The sequence below is a fragment of the Salvelinus namaycush genome, chromosome 1 (assembly GCF_016432855.1).
Source record: "Salvelinus namaycush isolate Seneca chromosome 1, SaNama_1.0, whole genome shotgun sequence".
Taxonomy (NCBI): Eukaryota; Metazoa; Chordata; class Actinopteri; order Salmoniformes; family Salmonidae; genus Salvelinus; species Salvelinus namaycush.
In genome coordinates this window covers 9,147,255-9,173,502 of record NC_052307.1, presented here as the reverse complement: position 1 = coordinate 9,173,502, position 26,248 = coordinate 9,147,255, and the positions used below count along the sequence as shown (strand labels likewise).

Here is a 26,248-nt window from a genome sequence, read left to right as displayed (position 1 = left end):
CAAGGTAAAAATCTGTCGTTCTGCCCCTGAACGAGGCAGTTAACCCACCGTTCCTACGCCGTCATTGAAAATAAGAATGTGTTCTTAACTGACTTGCCTAGTTAAATAAAGGTGTAAAAAAATATATTTGAAAAATTTGGGAAAAAAACAGCCAAATCGGTGTATACCGATTTCCGATTTATGAAAACTTGAAATCGGTCATTCCGATTAATCGGTCGACCTCTAGTTGTAACGTAACAAAATGTGGAAAAAGTCAAGGGGTCTGAATACTTTCCGAATGTACTGTAAATGGAGACTGTTTAATGCCAAAAATAAGGGGTTAAATACATGTAAAAAATAAAATGTTTCATGGTCTTTCTTATATCTCTCAGATATAGGACAGACACCTCAGAACAAACTTCCTTTAGTTTTTTTTGTGGGACAAACTTGTTCTATGTTGTGAATCTGTTATTCAATGCGTTTGTATGGGCTAATAGCAGTAAGGCCAAACATTTATTTATCAAATATCATTTTTTTATACTTCAATGAGTCTTAAAATTCAAAATCAATTTGCAAAATGAGCCTTGGAATGACCTTCTTAGAACAATCCCCCCCCCCCCCCAAACTATACAAGTAACTCAAAAACGCTACTGCCAGTTTGCTGCACGCACAAAACAAATATTAGCCTGCAAGGCTCTTGATCCAGGAGGGGATCCTCTGCTGTTACCAAGCAAATGCTTCATTTTGGAAGAAGCTAACCACTTACAATAGCTAGATAGCTAAGTAGCTACTAAATTAGCAAAACAAGTAAGCAACTGCAGAGCATTTAGCACATTTTAGACAGTTAACTTAATAGTTATAAGATATTTAGCCGGCAAACATTTAGTTGTGAATTCCATACTGTAATTAGATCATAGTGACTCACAAGGCTCCGGTCTCTCGTCGTTGTGTGCTTGTAAACAAACACGTGACTAGGGACTTTAAATATATATATTTTTTTAATCAAATGTATTTATATAGCCCTTCTTACATCAGCTGATATATCAAAGTGCTGTACAGAAACCCAGCCTAAAACCCCAAACAGCAAGCAATGCAGGTGTAGAAGCACTACCGTAAGCTTCATAATAATGTGACATGTGAAATGAAGAACGCAATGTACTTTATCTCCTAACGTTTTGCTCAAGTTGACTGAAGGTATTTAATAAAAAAAGTAGCTAGAAATATTCAAATGTATTATTAAAAAAAAAAAAAAGTTAACAGTATTGACATTATTGAAAAACCATCCCGTGGCTTTTTCCAAATACCCAGGTATACGGTATACCGCCCAAGCCTAGTAGAAACCTACCAAAAAAACAATTGGGCAACAACAAATTCAATCCCTTTTAGACCTGGATAAAATGTTTCACTGCAATAATGAAAACCTGGCAGTAGAAGGCCTAAATATGACCTTTCAGCTTCCCTATCAAATCCAAAAAATGTCAAGCAGACAACCTAAAAAAATTTACAATGACAAATGGTTTGATGAATACAGAAACCTAAGAAAGAAATTGAGAAGTCTAATCAACCAAGAACACAGAGACCAAGAAAACCTGAGTCTATACCTTCACTATGGTGAAACATTAAAACAGTACTGAAATACACTAAGGAAAAATAAGGAACAGCATGTCAGAAACCAGCTCATTGTAATTGAAGAATCCATAGAATCAAACCACTTCTGGGAAAATTATAACACACTAAACAAGTTATCTATCCAAAATGGAGATATGGATAAATCACTTCTGCAATCTTTTTGGCTCTATAACAAAGAATAAACAGCAAAACCAAATCTTAGAATCAGCTATTAAAGACTACCAGAACCCACTGGATTCTCCAATTACATTGCATGAACTACAGGACAAAATACACAACCTCAATCACAAAAAGGCCTGTGGTGTTGATAGTATCCTAAATGAAAATTGAAAAAAATACAGACCATAAACTCCAATTGCCCATTCTTAACAACTCTTTAACTGCTCTGGCATCTTCCCCAATATTTGGAACCAAGGACAGACCCGCCCCCCCCCCCAATCCACAAAAGTATAGACAAATTTGACCCCAATAACTACTGTTGGACGTGCGTCAACAGCAACCTTGGGAAATTCCTCTGCATTATCATTAACAGCAGAATCCTATACTTCCTCAGTAAAAATGATGTCCTGAGCAAATGTCAAATTGGCTTTTTACCAAATTACTGTTTGACAGACCACATATTCACCCTGCACACCTTAATTGACAAACAAAAAAACAAAGCCAAGTCTTCTCATGCATGAGGGTCTGCTATATAAATTGTTGGAAAGCAGTGTTCAGGGGAAAACATTCTAAAATCTGTGTACAGAAACTGGCAAAAAAAACAGATTTCTTTCCTCAGGGCCGTGGGGTGAGACAGGGATGTAGCTTGAGGCCCACCCTCTTCAACATAAACATGAATGAATTGGCGCGGGCACTAGAACAGTCTGCAGCACCCGGCCACACCCTACAAGAATCTGAAGTCAAATGTCTAATCTGGTGCTTCTGTTTTGATATGTAGGCTATGTGCCTTTTTTTCAGGTATTTCTGTCCTTGAGCAGTTCTTGTCTATTAATGTTCTGTATTATGTCATGTTTCATGTTTTGTGTGGACCCCAGGAAGAGTAGCTGCTGTTTTTTGCAACAGCTAATGGGGATCCTAATAAAAATACCAAATACCAACCAAGGAGAGCCTACAGCATCACCTAGATCTTCTGTACAGATTCTGTCAGACCTGAGCCCTGACAGTGACTATCAGTAAGACAAAAATAATGGTGTTCCAAAAAAGGTCCAGTTGCCAAGACAACAAATACAAAATCAATCTAGACACAGTTGCCCTAGAGCACACAAAACTAAACCTTGGCCTAAACATCAGCGCCACAGGTAACTTCAACAAAGCTGTGAACGATCTGAAAGAGAACAATGGCCTTTATGTCATCAAAAAGAACATACAATTCGACATCCCATTTAGGATTTGGCTAATATCTGAATAAAATATAGAAATATTCATAATTTATTTGACCAAGAGCGAGAGAAACAGCACCCATCTGTCTCCTTATGTGTAGACCATGTATCTGATGGCATGTCATACTTTTTCTGGACAGACAGCATCAGATACATGGTCTACATACAGTAAGACAGAGCAGCGCAGTTTCACTTGCTAGTTTCAGCAGAAGAGGCAAAGCAAGAGAGCTCACTCTCGCCAAAATCTGTCCAAAATAAGACAATGCGTTTTTATGGGCATAATATGCAGACCTAAGCTTGTCGCCTGCATTTCTGCCTTTGGGACAATGACTCACATTGTTAGGGCAGAGACATGAGCATCTCGTCATTATATACAGATTTCTGGTTTCAGCCAGTTGCGATTTAGAAAGGAAAGTTGGAAGGTTGCACAGTGCACTGTTTGGATGCTGCCCTCCCCTAAAGTAAACAGAAGTTTTGCCAATATTATATAATTACTCCTGTCTAAATAAAATAATAAAAATACTTTACCAGAGAGCTTGACTAGTGCATAGGCCTACACCTATTTAGGAAGTAGGCCATTTGGGCAGCACACATGGCAATAGGCCTAGCTGATTGAGTTGCGGTTGTCAATGAAAAGCATATCAAAATGTGTTAAGATAATGTGTCTTGAGTCTAATTTTAAAATGTTGAGACAAGGAAAGAGATGTGTGACGAAGATATGGGCATCTCTCTCCAGAATGTATGCCCTCAGCTCTCCGGGATGTGCCCCACTGTCTTCCGCCAATTCTTGTACATTAAATTGTTTGATTGTGTGAATTGTTTGCCCTTTACATTTACATTACATTTTAGTCATTTAGCAGACGCTCTTATCCAGAGCGACTTACAGTAGAGTGCATACATTTTATTACATTTTTACATATTACATATTACATTTTTACATACTGAGACAAGGATATCCCTACCGGCCAAACCCTCCCTAACCCAGACGACGCTATGCCAATTGTGCGTCGCCCCACGGACCTCCCGGTTGCGGCCGGCTGCGACAGAGCCTGGGCGCGAACCCAGCCCAGCCTGGGCGCGAACCCAGAGACTCTGGTGGCGCAGCTAGCACTGCGATGCAGTGCCCTAGACCACTGCGCCACCCTTTGATTGTTTATTTGATCAATTCCCCATTACATTCGTAACCAGTAGGCCTAGTAGATGTATTGTTAATCCCCATCCTTTATCGTTCTCATTCTCAGAGTGGAAACGTTCTTTGCAGAGTTCACAACCTGCTACAATTGTGAGAAACAAGTTTTGATTTATTTCATAACCATCATTAAGGAGTTATCCATTTTTTTCCATTGTCTTTTGTTTGGAGTGCTCCATGTGAGCAATGAGTATGTGTGTAGTTTCTCTGCCATGATAACGTTGAGGGACGGAACCAAATCATAAGAAAACAAAAAGATAATTACTTGACACGCCTGAGATGCCAACCTGCTGAGTTGATACAATGTTGCACTTCACTAACGATAGTCAAGTCAAGACAGATAGAAAGGCAGGCAGACAGGCAGAGTAGAGATTAATGCGATTGAAAATTCTGGATCTTTCATCAGGATATTTTCTACTGTTTTTATGTCGACTTTAGGCCTAGTTGACGGAAGTTATAGGCCTACTGCTGCACTGGCCTTTAAGCTATCTCTGACTTCCATGCGCAAATTTCTTTAGCCGACAATGGATCATGGTGTATCAATGTGTCCATATGGAAAAGGCTGGTGCTATTGCATTAGTTTAATTTTAACTTAGATTTTTATCATTTTGATTGATTTTTATGACTAACCACAGGAAAGTGTTATTATTGAAATGAAACCGTTCCACGAAAATACACATTTAAAAATAATCATAACTGGCACCCAGATCGGTAGAATTGGTAGGATAAATTGTAAGTTTCCCCAAACTTGAAACTCATGAGCTGCCTATGGTCTTCATTACGAACACCCATTAACAAAATTTGTGAATGCGCAAGCGTGCGCACACAGGAGGTCCAGTGAAAAAAACTGGCTCGCCTACAGAAATCAAAAACCCGTCCATCTGATTCATTCTGGCACCGGCCCTGCAGAACCCATTGCCCTCTACAGTTGTGAGGTCTGGGGTCTGTTAACCAACCAATAATTCACAAAATGGGACAAACAACAAATTGAGACTGTATGCAGAATTCTACAAAAATATCCTTTGTGTACAACGTACAAAAAATTATAATAATGCATGTAGAGCAGAATTAGGACGATACCCGCTAATGATCAAAATCCAGAAAAGAACCGTTAAATTCTACAACCACCTAAAAGGAAGCGATTCCCAAACATTCCATAACAAAAGCCATCACCTACAGAGAGATGAAGCTAGCGCTGGGGCTCTGTTCACAAACACAATAAGACCCCACAGAGCCCCAGGACATCAACACAATTAGACGGAACCAAATCATAAAACAAAAAGATAATTACTTGACACAATGGTAAGAACTAACCAAAAAACAGAGCAAACTGAAATTATATTTGGCCCTGAACAGAGAGTACACAGTGGGAGAATGCCTGACCACTGTATTTGTATATATTATGGATCCCCATTAGTTGCTGCCTCTTCCTATGGTCCAGCAAAATTAAGGCAGTTATACAATTTTCAAAACATTACAAAACATTCAGAGATTTCACAACACACTATGTGCCCTCAGGCCCCTACTCCACCACTACCACATATCTACAATACCAAATCTGTGTGTGTGTGTCCAGTGCGTATGTAATCGTGTGTATGCATGTGTCTGTGTTTGAGTTGCTTCACAGTCCCCGCTATTCCATAAAGTGTATTTATCGTTTTTAAAAATCTGATTCTACTGCTTGCATCAGTTACTTGATGTGGAATAGAGTTCCATGTAGTCATGGCTCTACGTAGTACTGTGCGTCTCACAGTCTGTTCTGGACTTGGGGACTGTGAAGACACCTCTTGTGGCATGTTTTGTGGGGTATGCATGGGTGTCCGAGCTGTGTGCCAGTAGTTCAAACAGACAGCTCGGTACCTTCAACACCTCTCACAAATACAAGTAGTGATTAACTCAATCTCTCCTCCACTTTGAGCCAGGAGATTGACATATTATTCATGTTAACTCTGTGTACATCCGAGGGCACACCCTGCTGCCCTGTTCTGAGGCAGTGGCATGTCATTAGTAAAGATTGAAAAAAAGCAAGAGGACTAGACAGCTGCCCTGGGGAATGCCTGATTCTACCTGGATTATGTTGGAGAGGCTTCCATTAAAGAACACCCTCTGTGTTCTGTTAGACAGGTTACTCTTCATCCACAATATAGCAGGGGGTGTAAAGCCATAACACATATGCAGCAGACTATGATCGATGATGTCAAAAGCCGCACTGAAGTCTAACAAAACAGCCCACACAATCTTTTTATCATCAATTTCTCAGTCATTTGTGTAAGTGCTTGTAGAATGTCCTTCCCTGATTCAAAATTAAGGAAAGCTTTGACAATGTACAGACTCAGTGAGCATGGCAGACCTGGCTCTCAAGAGAAGACTGGCTATGTGCCCACAAAATGAGGTGGAAACTGAGCTGCACTTCCTAACCTCCTGCCAAATGTATGACCATATTAAAGACACATATTTCCCTCAGATTACACTGAAAAGGGCAACCAGTGAAGCACAAACACCATTGTAAATATAAACTATACTGAACAAAAAACATAAAAGCAACATGCAACAATCTACTATTTTTCTGAGTAACAATTCATAGAACGAAATCAGTCAATTGAAGTGCCCCACAAAGGCTTTATTACAGACATAAATATTCCTCAGCCAGCCCCCCCCCCCCCCCGCCGCAACCACAAATTGCACCTGTGTAATGATCATGCTGTTTAATCAGCTTCTTGATTTGCGGATGGATGAATTATCTTGGAAAAGGATAAATGCTCACTAACAGGGATGTAAACAAATTTGTGCACAACATTTCAGAGAAATAAGCTTTTTGTACATATTAAACATTTCTGGGACCATTTATTTCAGCTCATGATACATGGGACCAACACTTTACATGTTGTGTTTATATTTTTGTTCAGTATATATGTATCTGTCCATTTTCCGTTCTGTACTTCAACTATTTGCACATTGTTACAATACTGTACATAGCATTAATAACATTTGAAATGTCTATATTCTTTTGAAACTTTGTGAGTGCTATGTTTACTATTAAGTTAAATAACAAATCCGAAATTATGTTTATTATCTATTCGAGAGAGAGCGCACAAGAGAAAGAAATACATATGAACGACCGGGTAAGAACGTATGGTCAGTGGTGTGATGATGCGTTTTATATAATTTGATATCTTGAAAACTTCACTGCTGACATGGCCAACAGTTGACTAATGAACAAAATACTAAACGTGTTTTGTTGTTGTAAAGTGATCCTTTAATGTTCATATATATTTGTGAGGGCCTCTACAGTATGAGGGAATGTCAATGTTTGTGTGCTACGGTCTACAGATATTCTCTGGCTTTGAGCATTGCCAAGATTCCACAGAAATAGTGCAAGGCCTCCACAAGCACACACACACACACACACACACACACACTTCTGAGTGGAAGACTTAATGGAGCTGCAGCATTAAATCTCTCAATCAAACAGTCTTTAGCAACAAATGTGCACTTGGTTGTGCTAAAACACCAGATGCTGGCAGAGCTGCCTTCTAAATATACATTATTAGTACAGCCTTTTCAAAGCCTTGTGCTTAACCAAAAACTCTCGGGCCTACATCCACGACTGGTTTACAAATATCTGGTTTTAATGTTCTCTAAAAAGGTTGCTTGGTTTTCCAGCTCTGACAATCTGACACGGGCAGCCTGCTATGTGCGGCTTGCAACTACCCCCAGGCTACGTAAAACTGGGTGTGTGAATCCAGCAGCCTGCCCACTCACTTCCCTGGGGTTGTGTGTTGGCCCGGCCAGCTATGGTTCTCTCCTTCCGTTCAGACGAGTACATCTCAAAACAGACGCAGTAACACTTCTGCTCCGTAGCATGCAGATTATATTTCTGACAGTACAGAGGCTTGATATAGGCTACATTAAGAGCCTATCAGGCTTCTCTACAGACCTTGTGAAGTTACTCATGTTAACACTGAAAACAACAGCCCAACATGGTTACTGCCCAGAGAAGTACATTGCAGCAGAGACAGGAAACAGTGTGGGAGGTCAGCTGAACTGAAACTTTCATGTCAAGCTTTAGATCATTTGCATTTGACAGCCAGTGTAGGTGGAGCAGCCTAAACTATGTTCATTTCTCACGCACATCTCACAAAACAAAACAATCGTCACCAAACAAGACAATCGTCAGATAGGAATAATAGAAGTCCTTTGAAATTGGTACAGGGCATGGGTAGGGGACCTATCAGGGACAACCAGGGACAACCAAACCCTGGTCAGAAACGTCACTGCTAAATGATCAGCACTCCTAAAGCAGCAATTGCCTACAGTAGGTGAAGCCCAGTTTGATAAGATAAAAGCCCAACAGAAAGAATCAGAAGAATTTAGTGGTAGGGGAGAGCCCAGTCCAGCAGCTGGAATCAGGTGGCTTTAGTTTACCTTGGGGGGGTCGTAGAGCTCCAGCTGGAACCTCTCTCCTGCCAGGCCCTCTCTGATCTTCCTCACAAGCAGGCGGCAGCGCTGCCAGCGATGCTGTGTGTCCGAGATAGTGTCGTCAACCACCAGGTACTTCAGCTGGCCCTCCTTGCAGCTGCTTGCAGCCTGCGGCCTGCGCTTCCCACTCTGCCTACGGACAAACCTGCTATTCAGCCGTTCTAGGAAGTGGCTCGCCGTCAACGTGGGGAAGGCAGAGGGCGTGGTCTCGTGGGAGGGGTTCCCAGACAGCGCTGACGACGATAAGGCCGTCACTTCCTCCAGTGCCCCACCCATTCCCCTGTCCACCGGCCTGCTGGGCTGCAGGTCCTGAAGGGGCGGCGGGCGCTTCTTAAAGAGACGGCACACGCTTTTCCTGATCTGGCTGACAGAGAAGTGCGTAACTTCAGCAGCAGTGGAGAAGGAAGTCGAGGTGGGGGTGTACCGTTCAGATGCAGGCCGCCCCTCCGACACAGACACCTCCTCCTGGCTGCGGCTCCGGATGGGAGCTCGAGCTCGTAGCACCGGGTTGGCTGCCGAGCACCGGATGGGGTTCCCCTGCTCCCGGCTCGTCGGCACGGGCTCCGTCTTTGGGGCCAGCACGCCAGGCCGGCCCGCCTCCCTGTAGTCCAGTGCCCCGGAGGTGGTGGTGATGCGGAGCCGGCCCATCATGGGGGGAGGGGGAAGGGGGGGAGGGGTCGATACAGGGAGTTCTTTGGCCACCTCACTGTGGAAGTGCTGCTGGAACAGCTCATTGAACTGCTTGGAGAAGCTGTCTGGTGGGACGACATCGTGCACTGGCCACTCCCTGGCAAAGTTCCAGTAGTGGTTGGCTAGTTCTCGGGCCGTGGCAATGGCATGCAACTCGCAGAACTCCCTCCAGCCACGAGGCGCTGAAACCGAAGCTGTGGTCGTAGCCTGATGGATAGTGTTACCATTCATTGCAGTAACCAGAACAGCTGAGAATCACTACAAATGAGATGTGTTGGTGGGAGAGAGAGAGAGATATTATTAAAAGGGGCCATTTTAATACATTCACTTACATTTGAGATATAACAATTGATACAGACCAAAGGTCTATTTAATTCAATTTAAAACCTTCTACTTTAACAGACACCGAAGACCAAAGTAGAGGAAAAGTACCATGCACGACACGTGGACATTCGGAGAAGGAGATTTATCTACCATAAATCTAATTTCAACAAATTCAATTTGATTACAGGTTAACTGCTACACATAATGATGTCATATGATTTATTGGGAGATGGGCCAAACACTACACTACATCCTTCATGAAGAAGATTCAGAGCAAATTGAATATCAACCAAAGAGAAAAAGTTACTGGAGAGAACAAATGATTATAGTAGCCTCAGTCAAACTATAAAAGTATATTTCCTGAAGAAAATGTGTTTGCTTGCTTGTCTTAAAGTCTTTATGGTTGTAGCAAAGTAAGTCTATGTATCACTATGGTCATTGAAATGCATTGGATTTAATGTGAATATGGCTATAGTAGAAACTGTTCATCCCAGCACCTTATTGTTTTGTTGACTAAATGGAGTGGAGCAGCTTTTTAAAGAAAAATTCTGTACCTATTCTACTGTTCTATCGCACGTGCATTGATGTCTGAGGGGGAAAACAGTGGTGGTTGTTTGCAGTAACTCCTTTGTTGGTGTAACATCCCAAACAGACATGACATTTTCACTTTTTAAGTTAACATATATAAAAAAAAATAATGTAAAAAAAAAAAAAAAAATGGTTCAAGCACTGGAGCTTATGGAAGAAAACAGATAATATTAAGAGTACATGTAAGATTGAGTATTCTTGCTTTGAGCTAGCACACTAATAAGGGAAAGGTAGCCTACATTGACAAGAACGTCATGCCTCAACTACACAAATTACTAAAAAAGGCTCAACCCTGGATGATACAGTAGTCTTGACACTTTACTCCTAGCTATATTTACATATCTACCTCAACTACCTCGTACCCCTGCACATCGACTCCATACTGCTACCCAGTGTATACAGCCCCGCTATTGTTACTCATTGTGTATTTATTATGTTTCTATTAGTTCTATATATTGTCTCTGCATTGTTGGCAAAGGCCCATAAGTAAGCATTTCAGTGTAAGTCTGCATCTATTGTTTACGAAGCATGTGACAAATAACATGTGATTTGATGACGCAAATAGGCCTAACTCTGATAAATTTAATTTGTCTTATGAATAATCACATTTATTTGTCACATGCTTTGTAAAACAGGTGTAGACTAACAGTGAAATACTTCCTTGCCAGTAGACCCTACTCTACATACAATTTTTCCAACTTTGCAGCAATGTGGAAATTATTGTTTAATACACCATGGAAGTACATAATTCCAGCACTGAGTTTTGTTGGTTTTTGAATAATGTGTAGTATTACAGAACCAAAACTGAGATCTGCCTTGTTCCCTGTTCCGCTGCCTGCTGAGGGTTAGAAACAACAGTAATCCTTGTTACTGGGACGCCACATCTCTGATGCTCTCCCTCTGTTAGCGAGCGCTGAGGCATGGAGCAGCATGGTGGGGGTAGAGGAGAGCAATAAAACCTGATTAGATTAAACCCAGATCAGTTTTATACGCTTTACACAGGGAAAAGGCCACACATGAATGGAGCCAATATAGTAATGTGAGAGTGAATGAAGGGCAGATTGAGGAAGTTGGCTTCAGCATTTCTCAAATGGATGCTACAACTGGGGACTTCTCCTTATTTAAGAGGGGGGTCTCATGATAAGGCCTAATGGTGTCAATAAACACCCTAGGCTGTTCTCTATGGCCTCTCCCTCCCTCGAGATAGAAGACCAAGGCTGACGAAACTCAACCTCCACCATACGTGATGTGTTTTTCACACGGTGGACAGAGACGTCACAATGTGTGTCAGAGGCGTTGACAGCATCCAGAAATATTGCATCACCAACCATCAATGTCCCACTACCATTCTTCTCCGCCCCCAAAGCCCCTGTACGCATGCTCCCGCTGGTACTCCCACCCCTGCCGCTGGCCCCCAGATGGCTGTTTCTATCAGTGTAGCCAGCCCAGCCATGACTCAGCAGCCTCCAGCACTGCAAGACACACTTCCTCTCCTTCACTGTGTGCCTGCCTCGCCCTAGGCTGTCTGTCCCCCTGCATTCCCTTTGGGCTCAGCCGTGTGACACTGTCCTAACCCTCCAGTGACACTGTCCACTGTCCAGTGACACTGCCCTGGCCTACTGGAGGCAGAGCAGCAACACAACCCTCACGTCATCCTAGTGGAAGCCCTCTAAACAGGGTGGACATAATTATATCTCATAGGTCGGTATCTGTGCTCACACACTAAACAGTGTTCCATGTGACCCCCGTTGGGAACGGTGGTTACTTTAGGCCATGGAGTAGACAGAAGATCCCTCCCTCCTCAAGCCTGCTGCAGTGGACCCAGTGAAGAGCTCATCCTCGTCAGATGACAAACACTCACCTTGAACTTAGCATGACACAGAGAGAATCCTGACTGTTTTATTAAGGCTGTTTTACGCAAGAGAAAGACATCTACCCCATCCCCTGTACTATTAGCCTACATGAACAACTGTCAGAGTAGCCATCCCCTATTACCACACAATAACTTTGATCCAATCCCAAATGGTGTTGTTGATTCTCCATATTGCACAGGTTTGGTGTTTGAATGCAAGGTGTTTCTAAGGAAGTACAAAACACTGACAAGCAGGGAACCAAGAGAAGTGGGTATGTAAAAGCCTCATGTGCTTTGGCCTGGCTCTCGGAGGAAGGGAGAGAACCCAGGTGGCAGACTCACTGAGACAAAAGAAAGGTCTAGCGACCAGTGGCACTAAGGCAGCAATCTCAGGAACAGGAAACCCTGCCCTGCCCTGGCAACCGTCTCCAACACAAACCGTACCCTACAGTACCCTGGCCTGGAAACTGTGGGAGCCAGCTCTCATTCAGTTCACTACCCTGAGCCAGAGAGGAAGCTGAAACACAAAGTGGGTCGGTCAGCTGGCCGTTACACGGCAACGAGACGGGTCGGACAGCTGGCCGTTACACGGCAACGAGACGGGTCTGTCAGCTGGCCGTTACACGGCAACGAGACGGGTCGGACAGCTGGCCGTTACACGGCAACGAGACGGGTCTGTCAGCTGGCCGTTACACGGCAACGAGACGGGTCTGTCAGCTGGCCGTTACACGGCAACGAGACGGGTCTGTCAGCTGGCCGTTACACGGCAACGAGACGGGTCTGTCAGCTGGCCGTTACACGGCAACGAGACGGGTCTGTCAGCTGGCCGTTACACGGCAACGAGACGGGTCTGTCAGCTGGCCGTTACACGGCAACGAGACGGGTCTGTCAGCTGGCCGTTACACGGCAACGAGACGGGTCTGTCAGCTGGCCGTTACACGGCAACGAGAGCATATCGGTGTAGGCCGGGATGTGTAGGCTTAGGCTATGTTCTGTTTTCTGTGTCAACTCGTTGTCCATGTGCGTAAAGCAATAATGAATATATTATGAAAAAGTGGTTGTAAAGTATAGGCTTCTAGTGGGATGAGTCTATATCTCAACGGCAACTGGACCTTTTCTCTACCTCTCTAGTAGCTTATGGGTACTTTACCAAAGTAGTGGATTACACTTTGGCAGAAGAGGGACATAATTCCTAACCTTTGTCCCCAGTCCTTCAACATGCTTACTCACAACAATGCAAGCTCCACACAACACAATGTAGCTATTCTTATGACGCACTGAAACAACTCCACAATTTCCCAGATTTAGAAAATAGAGAATGAAGTAGCGAAGGCCAAGCCAAATGCAGGGAACAAGTAAGGATTTTCCCTGTGTCAGATAGTGAGGGGTGAGAGAGGGAACTGACGGAATGAATAGTTTACAATACAGAAACATTAACATTTCCTAAAGAAAGTGTGTGTGTGTGCTTGCTTGTCCTAAAGTATTTATGGTTGTGAAAGTTGTTTTGGTGTTGGTAGCTTTTACTGTTATGGCGTTTAAGGCAAAATCGATAGGCCAATAACAAAAGGTGTGGCGAATAACAAGTGTTTTTGCTTTCAGCAAGCACACTAACAAAAAAAATGCAATAAAAAGAAAGGAAATAAGCTGTTCTACAGTCCAAAAGCAAATTTGGCATGCTTCAGCTAGCACAAGCATATCTAGTAGCCTAATGCTATGCTAACAAATACCGTGAAAGTTTTAATCTGGGAATGCAGAAGCAAATCTTGTGTGCGCTAGCTAGCTACTTTGTTTACTTTGGTTGGAGGAAGTGGCAAAATCTGAACTAGTGAAGACAGTAGATTTAGCCCCTCCCTACTACTGAACCATCTGGCCTAAGCAGGTACTTTCCGGTTATATTATTCACCTCAAGCACCCCTTTATTCATCATGAAAACCTAACGCGCCATTTCCAACAAGAGAGAAATCAAATCATTAGAGAAAAATCAAGTCAAGAAGTATGTGGGACGCTGGGCTGAAGGGAGTTGTTCAACGTAGTTCAGCGCGAAAACGTGATAACTACAACGACCATAATCTATTGCGCCTGTTCTTTCCGACTCGGACAGAGATGGATGCACTTCTACACCTGCTACGTAGATGCACACAGAATGCACGCAGCCCGCGAACCGCATTAGAGAGAAGAAAGTACACAACCATGAGAGAGAGGGATATAGACAGTTCATGAAAGTGTGCCTTATCTACTTTGAAGAACTAGTAAAATTATTGTCAGACAGCTCTGCAGCATACTCAGGCGAGCTAAATAGGATGACTGAAGACAGTACAGTATGGGGAGAACAGAGATAACGTTGTCTGGCTGACTGCTACTGCCTGAGCAGAGATGAGAGGATGACTAAAGACAGTACAGTATGGGGAGAACAGAGATAATGTTGTCTGGCTGACTGCTACTGCCTGAGCAGAGATGAGAGGATGACTGAAGACAGTACAGTATGGGGAGAACAGAGATAATGTTGTCTGGCTGACTGCTGCTGCCTGAGCAGAGATGAGAAAGGATGACTTTGAAGGAATGAAAGACAAAGTCATCAAATAAAAAGTAATATACACAACTGAAATATTGTACTATTCATAGAAATGTCCTAGTGATGTCTACCCAATGTGGACCTGACAGAGACGATGGAATATTGTTTTGGCAATTGAAAGTTCACTGTTTTGGGCTTTGAAATTTCCATTAAAAAAATCTATAAACAATGATTTGAATGTAATTATTTCATCATGCATTTAATGATATTTTTTTTAATCAAAACTCGTGATTATCTTTTAATAATCAAACCGAGTGGAGAATGAAAGAGGACACCTCCCACAGCTAATCAAAGACACGCCCTGGGGCACGGATGGTTGGAGGCCATTGGAGTGGACTCAGCCCTGGGGCACGGATGGTTGGAGGCCATTGGAGTGGACTCAGCCCTGGGGCACGGATGGTTGGAGGCCATTGGAGTGGACTCAGCCCTGGGGCACGGATGGTTGGAGGCCATTGGAGTGGACTCAGCCCTGGGGCACGGATGGTTGGAGGCCATTGGAGTGGACTCAGCCCTGGGGCATGGATGGTTAGAGGCCATTGGAGTGGACTCAGTCCTGCCAGACAAACAAGTTACTCCACTCCTCACGCAAATTAAATCAGTCAGTCACCAAGTAAGCTACACAGTCATATGCCAAGAAACAGGTCAAGAGCCAACTCTTATCAGAACTCAAACAGAGTAGTCAGCATACGTCAAACCAGGGGTTCCCCATCCATCTGTTAGGCTACTGGTCCAAGGAACCACTAGTTGAGCAATTCTTCCAAGAAGAGGGGAAAGCAGTAATCAGATGAGTAAAGTATTTTGCTCAACTATTTTGAACTGGAATAAATTCTGCACTTATTACCAATGACCAACACAATTCCAGTCAAAATAGAAGATGGTCAGAAATACTGTAGCCTACCATGACCATATCCAACCCAACTCCATTTGTTGTCACCATCATGTATCCCAGTGGTTTTCAAACTTTTTGACCCACGACCCCCAAAAAGGAATGATACAAAGCTTGCAAACATGCGCGCACAATCCCTGTGCAAATGTACCGGTAGCCTGTTATTACAGTCATAAACAGTAATGCATTTACAAAATGCAATCTAGGCTACAGAAATAAACTGTGTTTTACACCTACATTTAGAGCTGAAAGTCAATCATGTTAGCAGCCAATATCAGCTTGGGATACAGTGCCTTCAGAAAGTATTCATACCCCTTGACTTATTTCACTTTTTGTTGTGTTAGTCTGAATTAAAAATTCAGACCTCACTCATCTATAAAATCATGGTAAACATTATTATTGAACATAGTGATTCCATGCAACTTATGTGACTTGTTTAACCAAATGTGTACTCCTGAACTTATTAAGGCTTGCCATAACAAATGGGTTGAATACTTAGACTCAAGACATTATTTTTTTCATTTTTTTATTACATTTGTAAAAATGTCTAAAGACATAATTCCACTTCGACATTATGGGGTATTGTGTGTAAGCCAGTGATAAAAAATGTAAAAACATCTTAATTTCATAAATTTTAAATTTAGGTTGTAACATAAGAAAATGTGTAAAAATACTTCAGAATACTTTCTGAAGGCACTGTATATCATGTCATTTCTCTGGAGTCCAGAGCAAGAAAAATCACACGGCCAACTTGTAAAGAAGAAAAGCATGTTCTGTCTTTGGAAGGCAGCCTGCCTGCAGAGTGCCAGCCCGGTAGTTCTTCCTCACAAATATCATCCCATAATATTGAAGGCGGTGCGATGTTCTGGCTGCTTATCTATAGCCAGTAGCCACCCAAGCTAGGCCTATCTGAAATGTAAAAATTATCAATCAAATCGCCAGGTAGCCTATTGTTCTGGCTAAAATGAGTCAGTAGTAGATTGCTCTGGCTAAGATGAGTCAGTAGTGGATTGCTAAACTGTATTTTATATGGGTGATAAACGTAGACCTACTCTGTTTTTGGCAGGCAAAACGGGAGGAAATGAAAGAAGTTATTTCTGGTCAATAATCTGGATATGCGCGCCCGCCTTTGTGCACCAATGCTGAGGACTGGTCATTGGTCAACAATCAAGACGCACAACTGTTTGGTTCTGAAGCATAGATGATCATTTAAGGCTGATTTGAGGGCAGTGGGTTGAACAACAATGCCAAAGAATGTATTTTTAAAAAAAATATCATTTTGGGGGAAATTATACCGCCACTGAAAAGGGCACTTTAGAGACTGAAAGGACCAAGGGGCAGGTAGAGCTCTGTGTTGGAGACTGGAAGGGTAACGGGGCAGGTAGAGCCCTGTCTGTTGGAGACTGGAAGGGTAACGGGGCAGGTAGAGCCCTGTCTGTGCACATGCCTGTGTTTGAGAGTTCCTACTTCCGCTTCTCCACTCCACTTCCTGTCTTACTGTAGGCTGCTGACTTGTCTTGATACCCACCCACCACATATACACAAAATCTTTCAATGATTCTGTCTTTTATCAATTGAAGTTTCTCATATTTTCAAAGCATGAACCTCCAAGCTCATTCAAATTGAGTAGAGAGCCTCAACACTCAAGTAAACCACAACAGCACTGCATGTAGGCTACACTACCTACTTATAGGCCTACAATCAATACCCACTTACAAAAACAAACAAGTCTCTCATTACTGTTTCCATAGACACACAAAGACCCCCCCACCTCAACACATGGGTTCCTACATAGTACATACGCACACACAAATCATAGTCTTCTCTCCTGCCATGCATGTGTACAGTAGTACATAAAAATAGATGACCTACGCGGAAGATTAAACTACCAATGAAACATTCAAAACTGTAATATCACGGAGACGTGGCTGAACGACGACATTACCAACATACAGCTAGCTGGTTATACGCTGTATCGGCAGGACAGAACAGCGGCGTCTGGTAAGAGAAGGGGCGGCGGACTATGTATTTTTGCAAATAACAGCTGGTGCACGATATCTAAGGAAGTCTCGAGCTATTGCTCGCCTGAGGTAGAGTATCTCATGATAAGCGAGTTTATCTGTATTTTTCGTAGCTGTTTACATACCACCACAGTCAGAAGCTGGCACTAAGACAGCATTAAATGAGCTGTATTCCGCCATAAGCAAACAAGAAAACGCTCACCCAGAGGTGGCGCTCCTAGTGGCCGGGGACTTTAATGCAGGGAAACTTAAATCCATTTGACCAAATTTCTATCAGCATGTTCAATGTGCAACCAGAGGGAAAAAAGCTCTGGACCACCTTTACTCCACACACAGAGACACATACAAAGCTCTTCCTCACCCTCCATTTGGCAAATCTGACCATAATTCTATCCTCCTGATTCCTGCAAAAATTAAAGCAGGAATCACCAGTGACTAGATCAAATAAAAAGGTGGTCAGATGAATCAGATGCTAAGCTACAGGACTGTTTTGCTAGCACAGGCTGGAATATGTTCCGGGATTCCTCCGATGGCATTGAGGAGTACACCACATCAGTCATTGGCTTCATCAATAAGTGCATCGATGACGTCATCCCCACAGTGACCGTACGTACATACCCCAACCAGAAGCCATGGATTACAGGCAACATCCGCACTGAGCTAAAGGCTAGAGCTGCCGCTTTCAAGGAGCGGGGCTCTAACCCTGAAGCTTATAAGAAATCGCACTATTCCCTCCGGCGAACCATCAAACATGCAAAGCGTCAATACAGGACTAAGATCGAATCGTACTACATGCTATGACGCTTGTCGGATGTGGCAGGGCTTGCAAACCATTACAGACTACAAAGGGAAGCACAGCCAAGAGCTGCCCAGTGACATGAGCCTACCAGATGAGCTAAACTATTTCTATGCTCGCTTCGAGGCAAATAACACTGAAACATGCATCAGAGAACCAGCTGTTTCCCGGAAGACTGTGTGATCACGCTCTCCGCAGCCGATGTGAGTAAGACCTTTAAACAGGTCAACATTCACAAGGCCGCAGGGCCAGACGGATTACCAGGACGTGTACTCCGAGCACGCGCTGACCAACTGGCAAGTGTCTTCACTGACATTTTCAAACCACTCCCTGTCCGAGTCTGTAATACCAACACGTTTTAAGCAGATCACCATAGTGCCTGTGCCCAAGAACACTAAGGTAACCTGCCTAAATGACTACCGACACGTAGCATTCACATCTGTAGCCATGAAGTGCTTTGAAAGGTTGGTCATGGCTCACATCAACACCATTATCCCAGAAACCCTAGACCCACTCCAATTTGCATACCGCCTCAACAGATCCACAGAAGATGCCATCTCTATTGCACTCCACACTGCCCTTTCTCACCTGGACAAAAGGAACACCTATGTGAGAAAGCTGTAGTCAATGAATAGCACAGGGTTCAAAACCATAGTGCCCTCAAAGCTCATCAATAAGCTAAGGACCCTGGGACTAAACACCTCCGTCTGCAACTGGATCCTGGACTTCCTGACGGGCCACCCCCAGGTGGTAAGGGTAGGTAACAACACATCCGCCACGCTGATTCTCAACACAGTGGCCCCTCAGGGGTGGTGCTCAGTCTCCTTCTGTACTCCGTTCACTCATGACTGCACTGCCAGGCACGACTCCAACACCATCATTAGGTTTGCTGATGACAACAGTGGTAGGCCTGATCACTGACAACGACGAGACAACCTATCTGGCACCACACCGCCAAAAATCTCCCCCTCAACGTGATCAAGACAAAGAGGATGATTGTGGACTACAGGAAAAAGAAGACAGAGCACGCCCCATTCTCATCGACGGGGCTGCATTGGAGAAGGTCGAGAGCTTCAAGTTCCTTGGTGTCCACATCACCAACAAACTAACATGGTCCAAGCACACCAAGACAGTCGTGAAGAGGGCAACACAAAACCTATTTCCCCTCAGGAGACTGAAACGATTTGGCATGGGTCCTCAGATCCTCAAAAGGTTCTACAGCTGCACCATCGAGATCATCCTGACTGGTTGCATCACTGCCTGGTATGGCAACTGCTCGGCCTCCGAACGCAAGGCAGTACAGAGGGTAGTGCGAATGGCCCAGTACATCACTGGGGCCAAGCTTCCTGCCATCCAGGACCTCTATACCAGGCGGTGTCAGAGGAATGCCCTAAAAATTGTCAAAGACTCCGGCCACCCTAGTCATAGACGGTTCTCTCTGCTACCGCATGGCAAGCAGTACTGGAGCGCCAAGTCTAGGTCCAACAGGCTTCTAAACAGCTTCTACCCCCAAGCCATAAGACTACTGAACACCTAATCAAATGGCTACCCAGACTATTTGCATTGCCCCCCCTCCCCTTAAACCACTGCTACTCTCTGTTGTTATCATCTATGCATAGTCACTTTAATAACTCTACCTACATGTACATATTACCTCAACTAACCAGGTCCCCCATGCACATTGACTCTGTACCGGTACACGCCTGTCTAGCTATTGTCATTTTACTGCTGTCTAGCCGTCAGTCAGTGAGGCCTCAAGACACCACAAAGCAACCCTCCCTAGCTGTCTGCCAGTGAGCAGCACTCATCTCAAACACACAGGGCTGGAGAGAGGGCTTGCATATCACCAACTCAGATCATAACACACTGTTCCCCTGTGGGAGGGGTCCAAACTTACTGTGAGGGTGTGGGGTTCAGCCGCTCTCTCTCTCGCTCTCTATTTGTTTCATGACCTTCAAGTACCAGGGCGCAACATAAGCATTCCTTTGAGGTAGAAGGACAGCCTTACATTAAAACTAGCTTAGGCCCTAATAAGAGGGGCCGGTCACCGTGGTCAGCAACAGACTAGGCAGCAGTGCCTCTAGGCTGAGAAACACTGATCTACACTTATATTACTGTAGGGCCGATGAGGGTCAGAGCTCGTGCACCAGTGAAATCTATGGAATTTTTGTTAACGCTTAATGGAACGGAAAGCATAGTTGGTGATAACATCTCTTTAAAAGGACATGTATTCATGCATGGCAGAAGCTGATCCATGTGTGCTTACGGTCTTAAAGTTTCAGAGTCTGCAAAGGGCTTGAGATGTGAAAAGCACCAGGAATAGACAAGCATACATGTGGGCATGCAAGAAACATCATAGCCTAACAACATGCAACTAGAACACATACAAACCTGCACACGTGGCAGGTTTAGAACAGAGAGGTGAACATAGTGATGCAGTTCATTTTGCCCTTCAAGAGACTTTAAAGAAGTCCTTTCATCACTTAATCTCACCAGAGACCTCTACTTTGAAGAGAAAAACGTAGGATTTGTTTTGTGTAAAAGCTGGGTTCAGGCAGACGAGCACGCTCTGACACACCTCTTAGGCCTATAGCATTGCTGAGATAATTATTGTTTTGATTTAAGTCTATAACAAAGGAATTGTGCAACAGCACCAGCTTCCCCAATTGTTCCTCTCTTCTGCATCCTGTAATCATGTATACGACTGATGTTTCCATGCGAGTCACCCACAACAGAGCTCATCAGAACGCCATTTATTCTGCCGATTGAGCTTGTGTACACATTTCAAACATAGGCTATAGCAGAGAACTATTAGCCTATAAACCAAGTAGTTTTGGGAACCAGCATAGGTAAGAACAAAAATATTCCCAAACAGGTTTTTGTGAGCTGGTACCAAAATCCACCAATACGGACATACTGTAAATGATGGTGACATAATTAAACATTCTGCAAAAGATAGGCCTACGTATTGATGTCACGTTCTCCTAAAACCGTGCACACCGCTCTTCAACTTTCTAGGCTTATTTGCTCCTATTTGGTATAGCCTGGAATTCAAACATAACGTCACTCTGATGTTTACACATTTGTTGTCGGAATCGTCAGAATCATTGGCCTTATGCAAAACTAATTTGAATGAATTTGTCAGGCATTGGACTACTAAATATTTTTTGTGCTGTTTGTGCCATCATTCTGTTACCAAACTTTATATCTGCACTGTTCTTCAAGTAAATGTGTTTCTGTAAACAATTTCACTGGAAATGGTTAAACGTAGACCTTGTGCATAGAGTTGTATGGTTTGTTTAACTTTGCAATTATTGATTTTTGTTTGACATTTTAAAGTGACAAATCTGAGTCTCAGCATCGCTCAGTTACCATGGAATTGCCCTAATCCAAACCGTAACATTTTGGGGTTCAGGCTAAGGCTGGGTTTACACCCCACCAAGCATTCACCTTAGTAAACATCACTGACACTTGCATAAATAAATGCAGTGTGTGGTGCAGTCACAAAGCGGTTTGCGGAGACTCTACAGAGTAGGCTACTTCTAGTGAAGGGCAAATCCATACGAAGCTCGCCCATAGTTCTTAGAAGGACGCTGATAGCCAGTCCAAGCCGGTCCAAGGGATATTCAGTATGGATTCCAAGTCTCTGATCTTTGTGTGTGCCCCCCAAGCAGCAAGTGACATATTTTAAGAAATTGTTAAACAACCACCCTCTGAGAAACCAAAGGACTTTGTGCTGACTACTGCTCGGTTATCTTCAGTAGAGTTGCATAATGTTGCAAAAAGCTAGAAGGGGCCCACATTCAGGAAGGCAACATCTTGTACAGCATACAGACATGTAGTAGAACACATGCATGTCTGACAAGTAAGAATCATACCGGCTTTATAATGCCATGTCTATCTGCAATGTGCACTCACTAATGCCAACCAGGTGTTCAAAACGACATCAATTCCATATAATGAAAGATTTACTATGTTTCTGAACACAGCCCAAGGTAATTCAGTAGGCAAACGTTTCAGATATACATGATTTCTTATTTCAACATGTCAGAGAGGCATGTTAGTTCTACATAACACTTTATTAACGTTACACAACGTTAACTTGCTGAACAGGTCACAGGTGTGTGACAGTAAAACCAGTAATACATCACCATTCGGAAAGTTTGGACATTTTAACTAAATCCCGTTTGTGGTCTGACGTGGTTGTCTTTCTGAGAAGAACTTTGCTAGTTATCAAATGTTTTGCAAGAAACTACCAAAAGAAGTGGCAAACCAGTCATTTAGTCACGTCTGGGATGGAGAGGACGGCCCTTTAAATTTAATCCAGAAATGTACACATTTCTACAGTGGCTAGCTAAACACAGTTGGAGTTCATGATACAACTTTCATGAAATTAGCTACTATGTGTGGACAATTAACTACAAACAAGCTAGCTGATTTTTAACGACACTTATTCCAACGATTGGCGCTCTGTTTTGAGCACTTCGGAAACAAGACCAAATTTGACACAAGGCTCTTGACAATAGGCTATACTCACGTTCTCTGTTATCTTGGATGTGCACCCATAGCACGACGACATACCAAAAACGTGGACGTAGCATAACCCATATGCGTTGTGAAACATTTATAATAACTAAAACAAACTTCGGTACATAATAATAATAATACATATATACTTAGAATGTACCTGCAAGCCCAAACGCCCGTTGCTTTCTCTCGCATGTTGAATGTGTTTTCAGGAACGAAACTGGCTGGTGTGAAGCCAGCAGCATTGGCGAGATCGAGGTCATCAGTTCCGGGTGACGTTTAAGAAAAACCTTCACAATAAAAGTACGGAACTGAAGGAAAGAAAAAAGCACGAACATGACGGCAGTGAAATCAAATGAATGATGAAGTCAGAGGTCTTAACGATGACTTAACGACACATTTTGGAAAGTATTATGAATTGTTAGATACTGCTGCACTGTTGGAGCTAGGAACACAATCATTCCGCTACACCCGCAATAACATCAGCAAAATATGTGTATGTGACCAATACAATTTTATTTTATTTGATTGCAGGAAATGATGACTGACAATGTTATGTAGCCTAAGTAAAATACTTATTTTACTATTGCATAATCAATATCTAACCTCAAAGAGAATCAAAATGATGTCTGTGTCAAGCCCATGGAACAATTCAGGGCCGGATAATCTGGGAAAGAATTTGCAGTTTTAGAGCCAATTTTCTGAAATTCTAGACATTTTGCCAAGACCATGTTCAGATGCTATATGAGTGACTCAAACATTAGGACAAAATAAATGGGGGCCCCCTGGAGGTTGGGGACCACGGGCACGCGGTCCTGCAGAAAACTCATAGCATGGCATAGGTTTGACAGTAGGGTATCATATAACTTCTAAACAAAACCTCTATCATCGACTTATGGTACAGACATCTGACTTCAATAATATTCATGGCTAGTCATGGCTCATCCTATATAACTACTTTTCTATTCATATAGTATCCATACTGTCTATACACACCATTATATATATATTCCGCACTCTGACATTGCTCGTTCTGATATTTATTTATTTTTACTTTTGCATTATTTGTGTAGTATTGTTTTGTATTGCTAGGTATTACTGTACTGTTGGAGCTAGAAATACAAGCATTTCACTGCACCTGTGATAACAACTGCAAATCTGTGTACGTGACCAATAAACTTTGATTTGATTTAGAATTTATTCCTACAGAAGTCAAAAGATGTTTTATTAAATCCTGCAGAACAAGCTAAACCTGCACATCCTCCAACACGATTACCAATTGTTGGTATTGAATGAAAGTTTACAAATATTTTTTGTGTATATATAATGTTAAATGAGAATCTAACATAAAATACTCCAATACTAAGGCCTTTGTTTTATTGTATGCCTTCTATTCGCGGGACTTATATTTTGAAAGGATCTTGCAGAAATCGCAGCATGTTTGTTGCCAGCTGCTGTTGGTTGGCTTTGCTGGCTTCACACAGATGAAACTACGCGGAAAAAAGTTTTGTCCTCATCATTTCCGCTGTCAAAATTGCTGCGGTTGAGTGCGTGTTGATGTTGCACATCAAGTAGACGATAGCCTATGCATTTAATATAACTTTTATTATTAAAGGAGCTGATAAAACGCTGAGTTTATTTCGTATTGATATATTGGGGAAACAAAACAAGTGAGATGTACAAGAATAAAGTTACAAAAATTATTCAGTGCTGTATGATACGCAGTTATTTGAATTCGTATTTATACTACAGTGTTAATTAAGACTAGTGTTAAAAAATCTGAATCACCTTTATTCGTCAACCATTTACTTGGTGATACGGTGCTGCTAGTGATGGACAACATTTAAAGACAGAATACAGACAGCAGAATTTAAGCAAAGTTTACATAGATATTGGTTGAAGCTCAGTGTTAAATTAAAATCTCCCTATCATCATATCTAAGCCAATAAATATCACACCAATCTGGATAAACAATTCGCAAGCAACTTGATTGGAGGTACTCAACACGCTCCCCACCTCTCCTCGTGAGCCGTCTGTCCATTACTAAAATTGACATACCGGAATTCTTAACAGTGTCATTAGCAATTGAGTTTTACGATTTCTTGCGCCTACCTAGCTCAAATTCTAGATTTCAGATTAAAACGAGACTATAGCGTCCATAAAGTGATCATTGGATTAAAAAATGCCAGATTGACTAAATGTATAGGTGCAACCGTTTTTATTAAATATATAATTTATCGCTCTCGCGTGCTACTTTTTGTAACAATTGTGACAATGCTAACGTCTTTTTTCGCTGAAACTCATAGTTCTAACACAGGGTTGGTTGCTTGGCAACAGCACAGCTGCACCATGCTGCCAGTTGTAAGTAGTCTATGCGAACAAACCTAGACTATTGTATATAGCTAGCTATATGTTGGTATTCAAGCTGAGGTCAAACATATATTTTGATTAGCTAGGTAGCTAATGTTACCTAGCTAACGTTAGCATGCTTGTACAACGTTCAGCAGCTAACCTCTGTAGCTAGCTAACACCAGTCAGCTAAAAGCTAGCTAGCTAACAAACAGGCAAGGTACTGTAACTAGCCAATGAATGTGGTTTTGTTTTGATTAGCTAGCTAGCTAACGTAACATTATACCAGTCAGATGAGAGCTAACATTGGCTAGGTAGCTAACCAACAAGCGATGAAAGCTAGCTAGCTATATTTTGCCAAGGTACCCAGTCAACATGGTGGGTTCGAGCCTATTCCGTTTTATCGACTCGGGCTCTGGGGGCTTCATACGGGCTTAGCTCTTCCCGAGTCCGGCAGAATCATATTACTCTAATGGTAATTAGAGGCTAATGGTACTCGGGCCGAGTCCACTTCAGCATATCTGTCCCAATTAACTTTTTCAGAAGTAGGGCCGTATTAATTTTTTATTCGGGAGGTGATGGAAGAATATAAAAAATAATTAATGTAATAATTTCACCTCGAATTTGCTAGATCATTTGAAAGCTAAAATTTGGCCCATTAGGCTATTCGATGGAGAAGGAACGTAGAGAATCTATGCTATAAATTAATTAGATTTTACTACTGAGTTAGCTAACTAACTCAGTATCGCTTCTTACAAATTTTCAAAGATGGATTCATGCAAAACGGCCATTTTATGTTCGGTAAGGGGATGCCCAACACTTCGTGGACAAGAGGCTGACTGAAGAGCATCCTTTTCCTGAGAAGTGGTTGCGCTATGATGCTCAAAATCAAATCAAACTTTATTTGTCACATGCGCCGAATACAAGTGTAGACCTTACCATGAAATGCTTACTTACAAGCCCTTAACCAACAGTGCAGTTAAAAAAG

The 26,248-nt window shown here is 42.7% G+C and overlaps 1 protein-coding gene across 2 annotated transcripts in view; it reads right to left on the bottom strand.

Moving 5' to 3' along the window:
- The window catches only part of LOC120045589 (SH2B adapter protein 3-like), a 57,084-nt gene extending 33,952 nt beyond the window's left edge, over positions 1-23,132 (bottom strand). Inside the window, exons 1-2 of one of the 2 annotated variants that reach the window (XM_038990526.1) lie at positions 23,072-23,132; positions 8,602-9,603 (exon numbers count right to left, since the gene is read on the bottom strand). In XM_038990526.1, coding sequence (XP_038846454.1) covers positions 8,602-9,576 — 975 coding nt within the window. In that variant the 5' untranslated portion in view covers positions 9,577-9,603; positions 23,072-23,132. The other variant, XM_038990608.1, reaches the window with a different exon arrangement.
- Between the last annotated feature and the right edge of the window lie 3,116 nt (positions 23,133-26,248).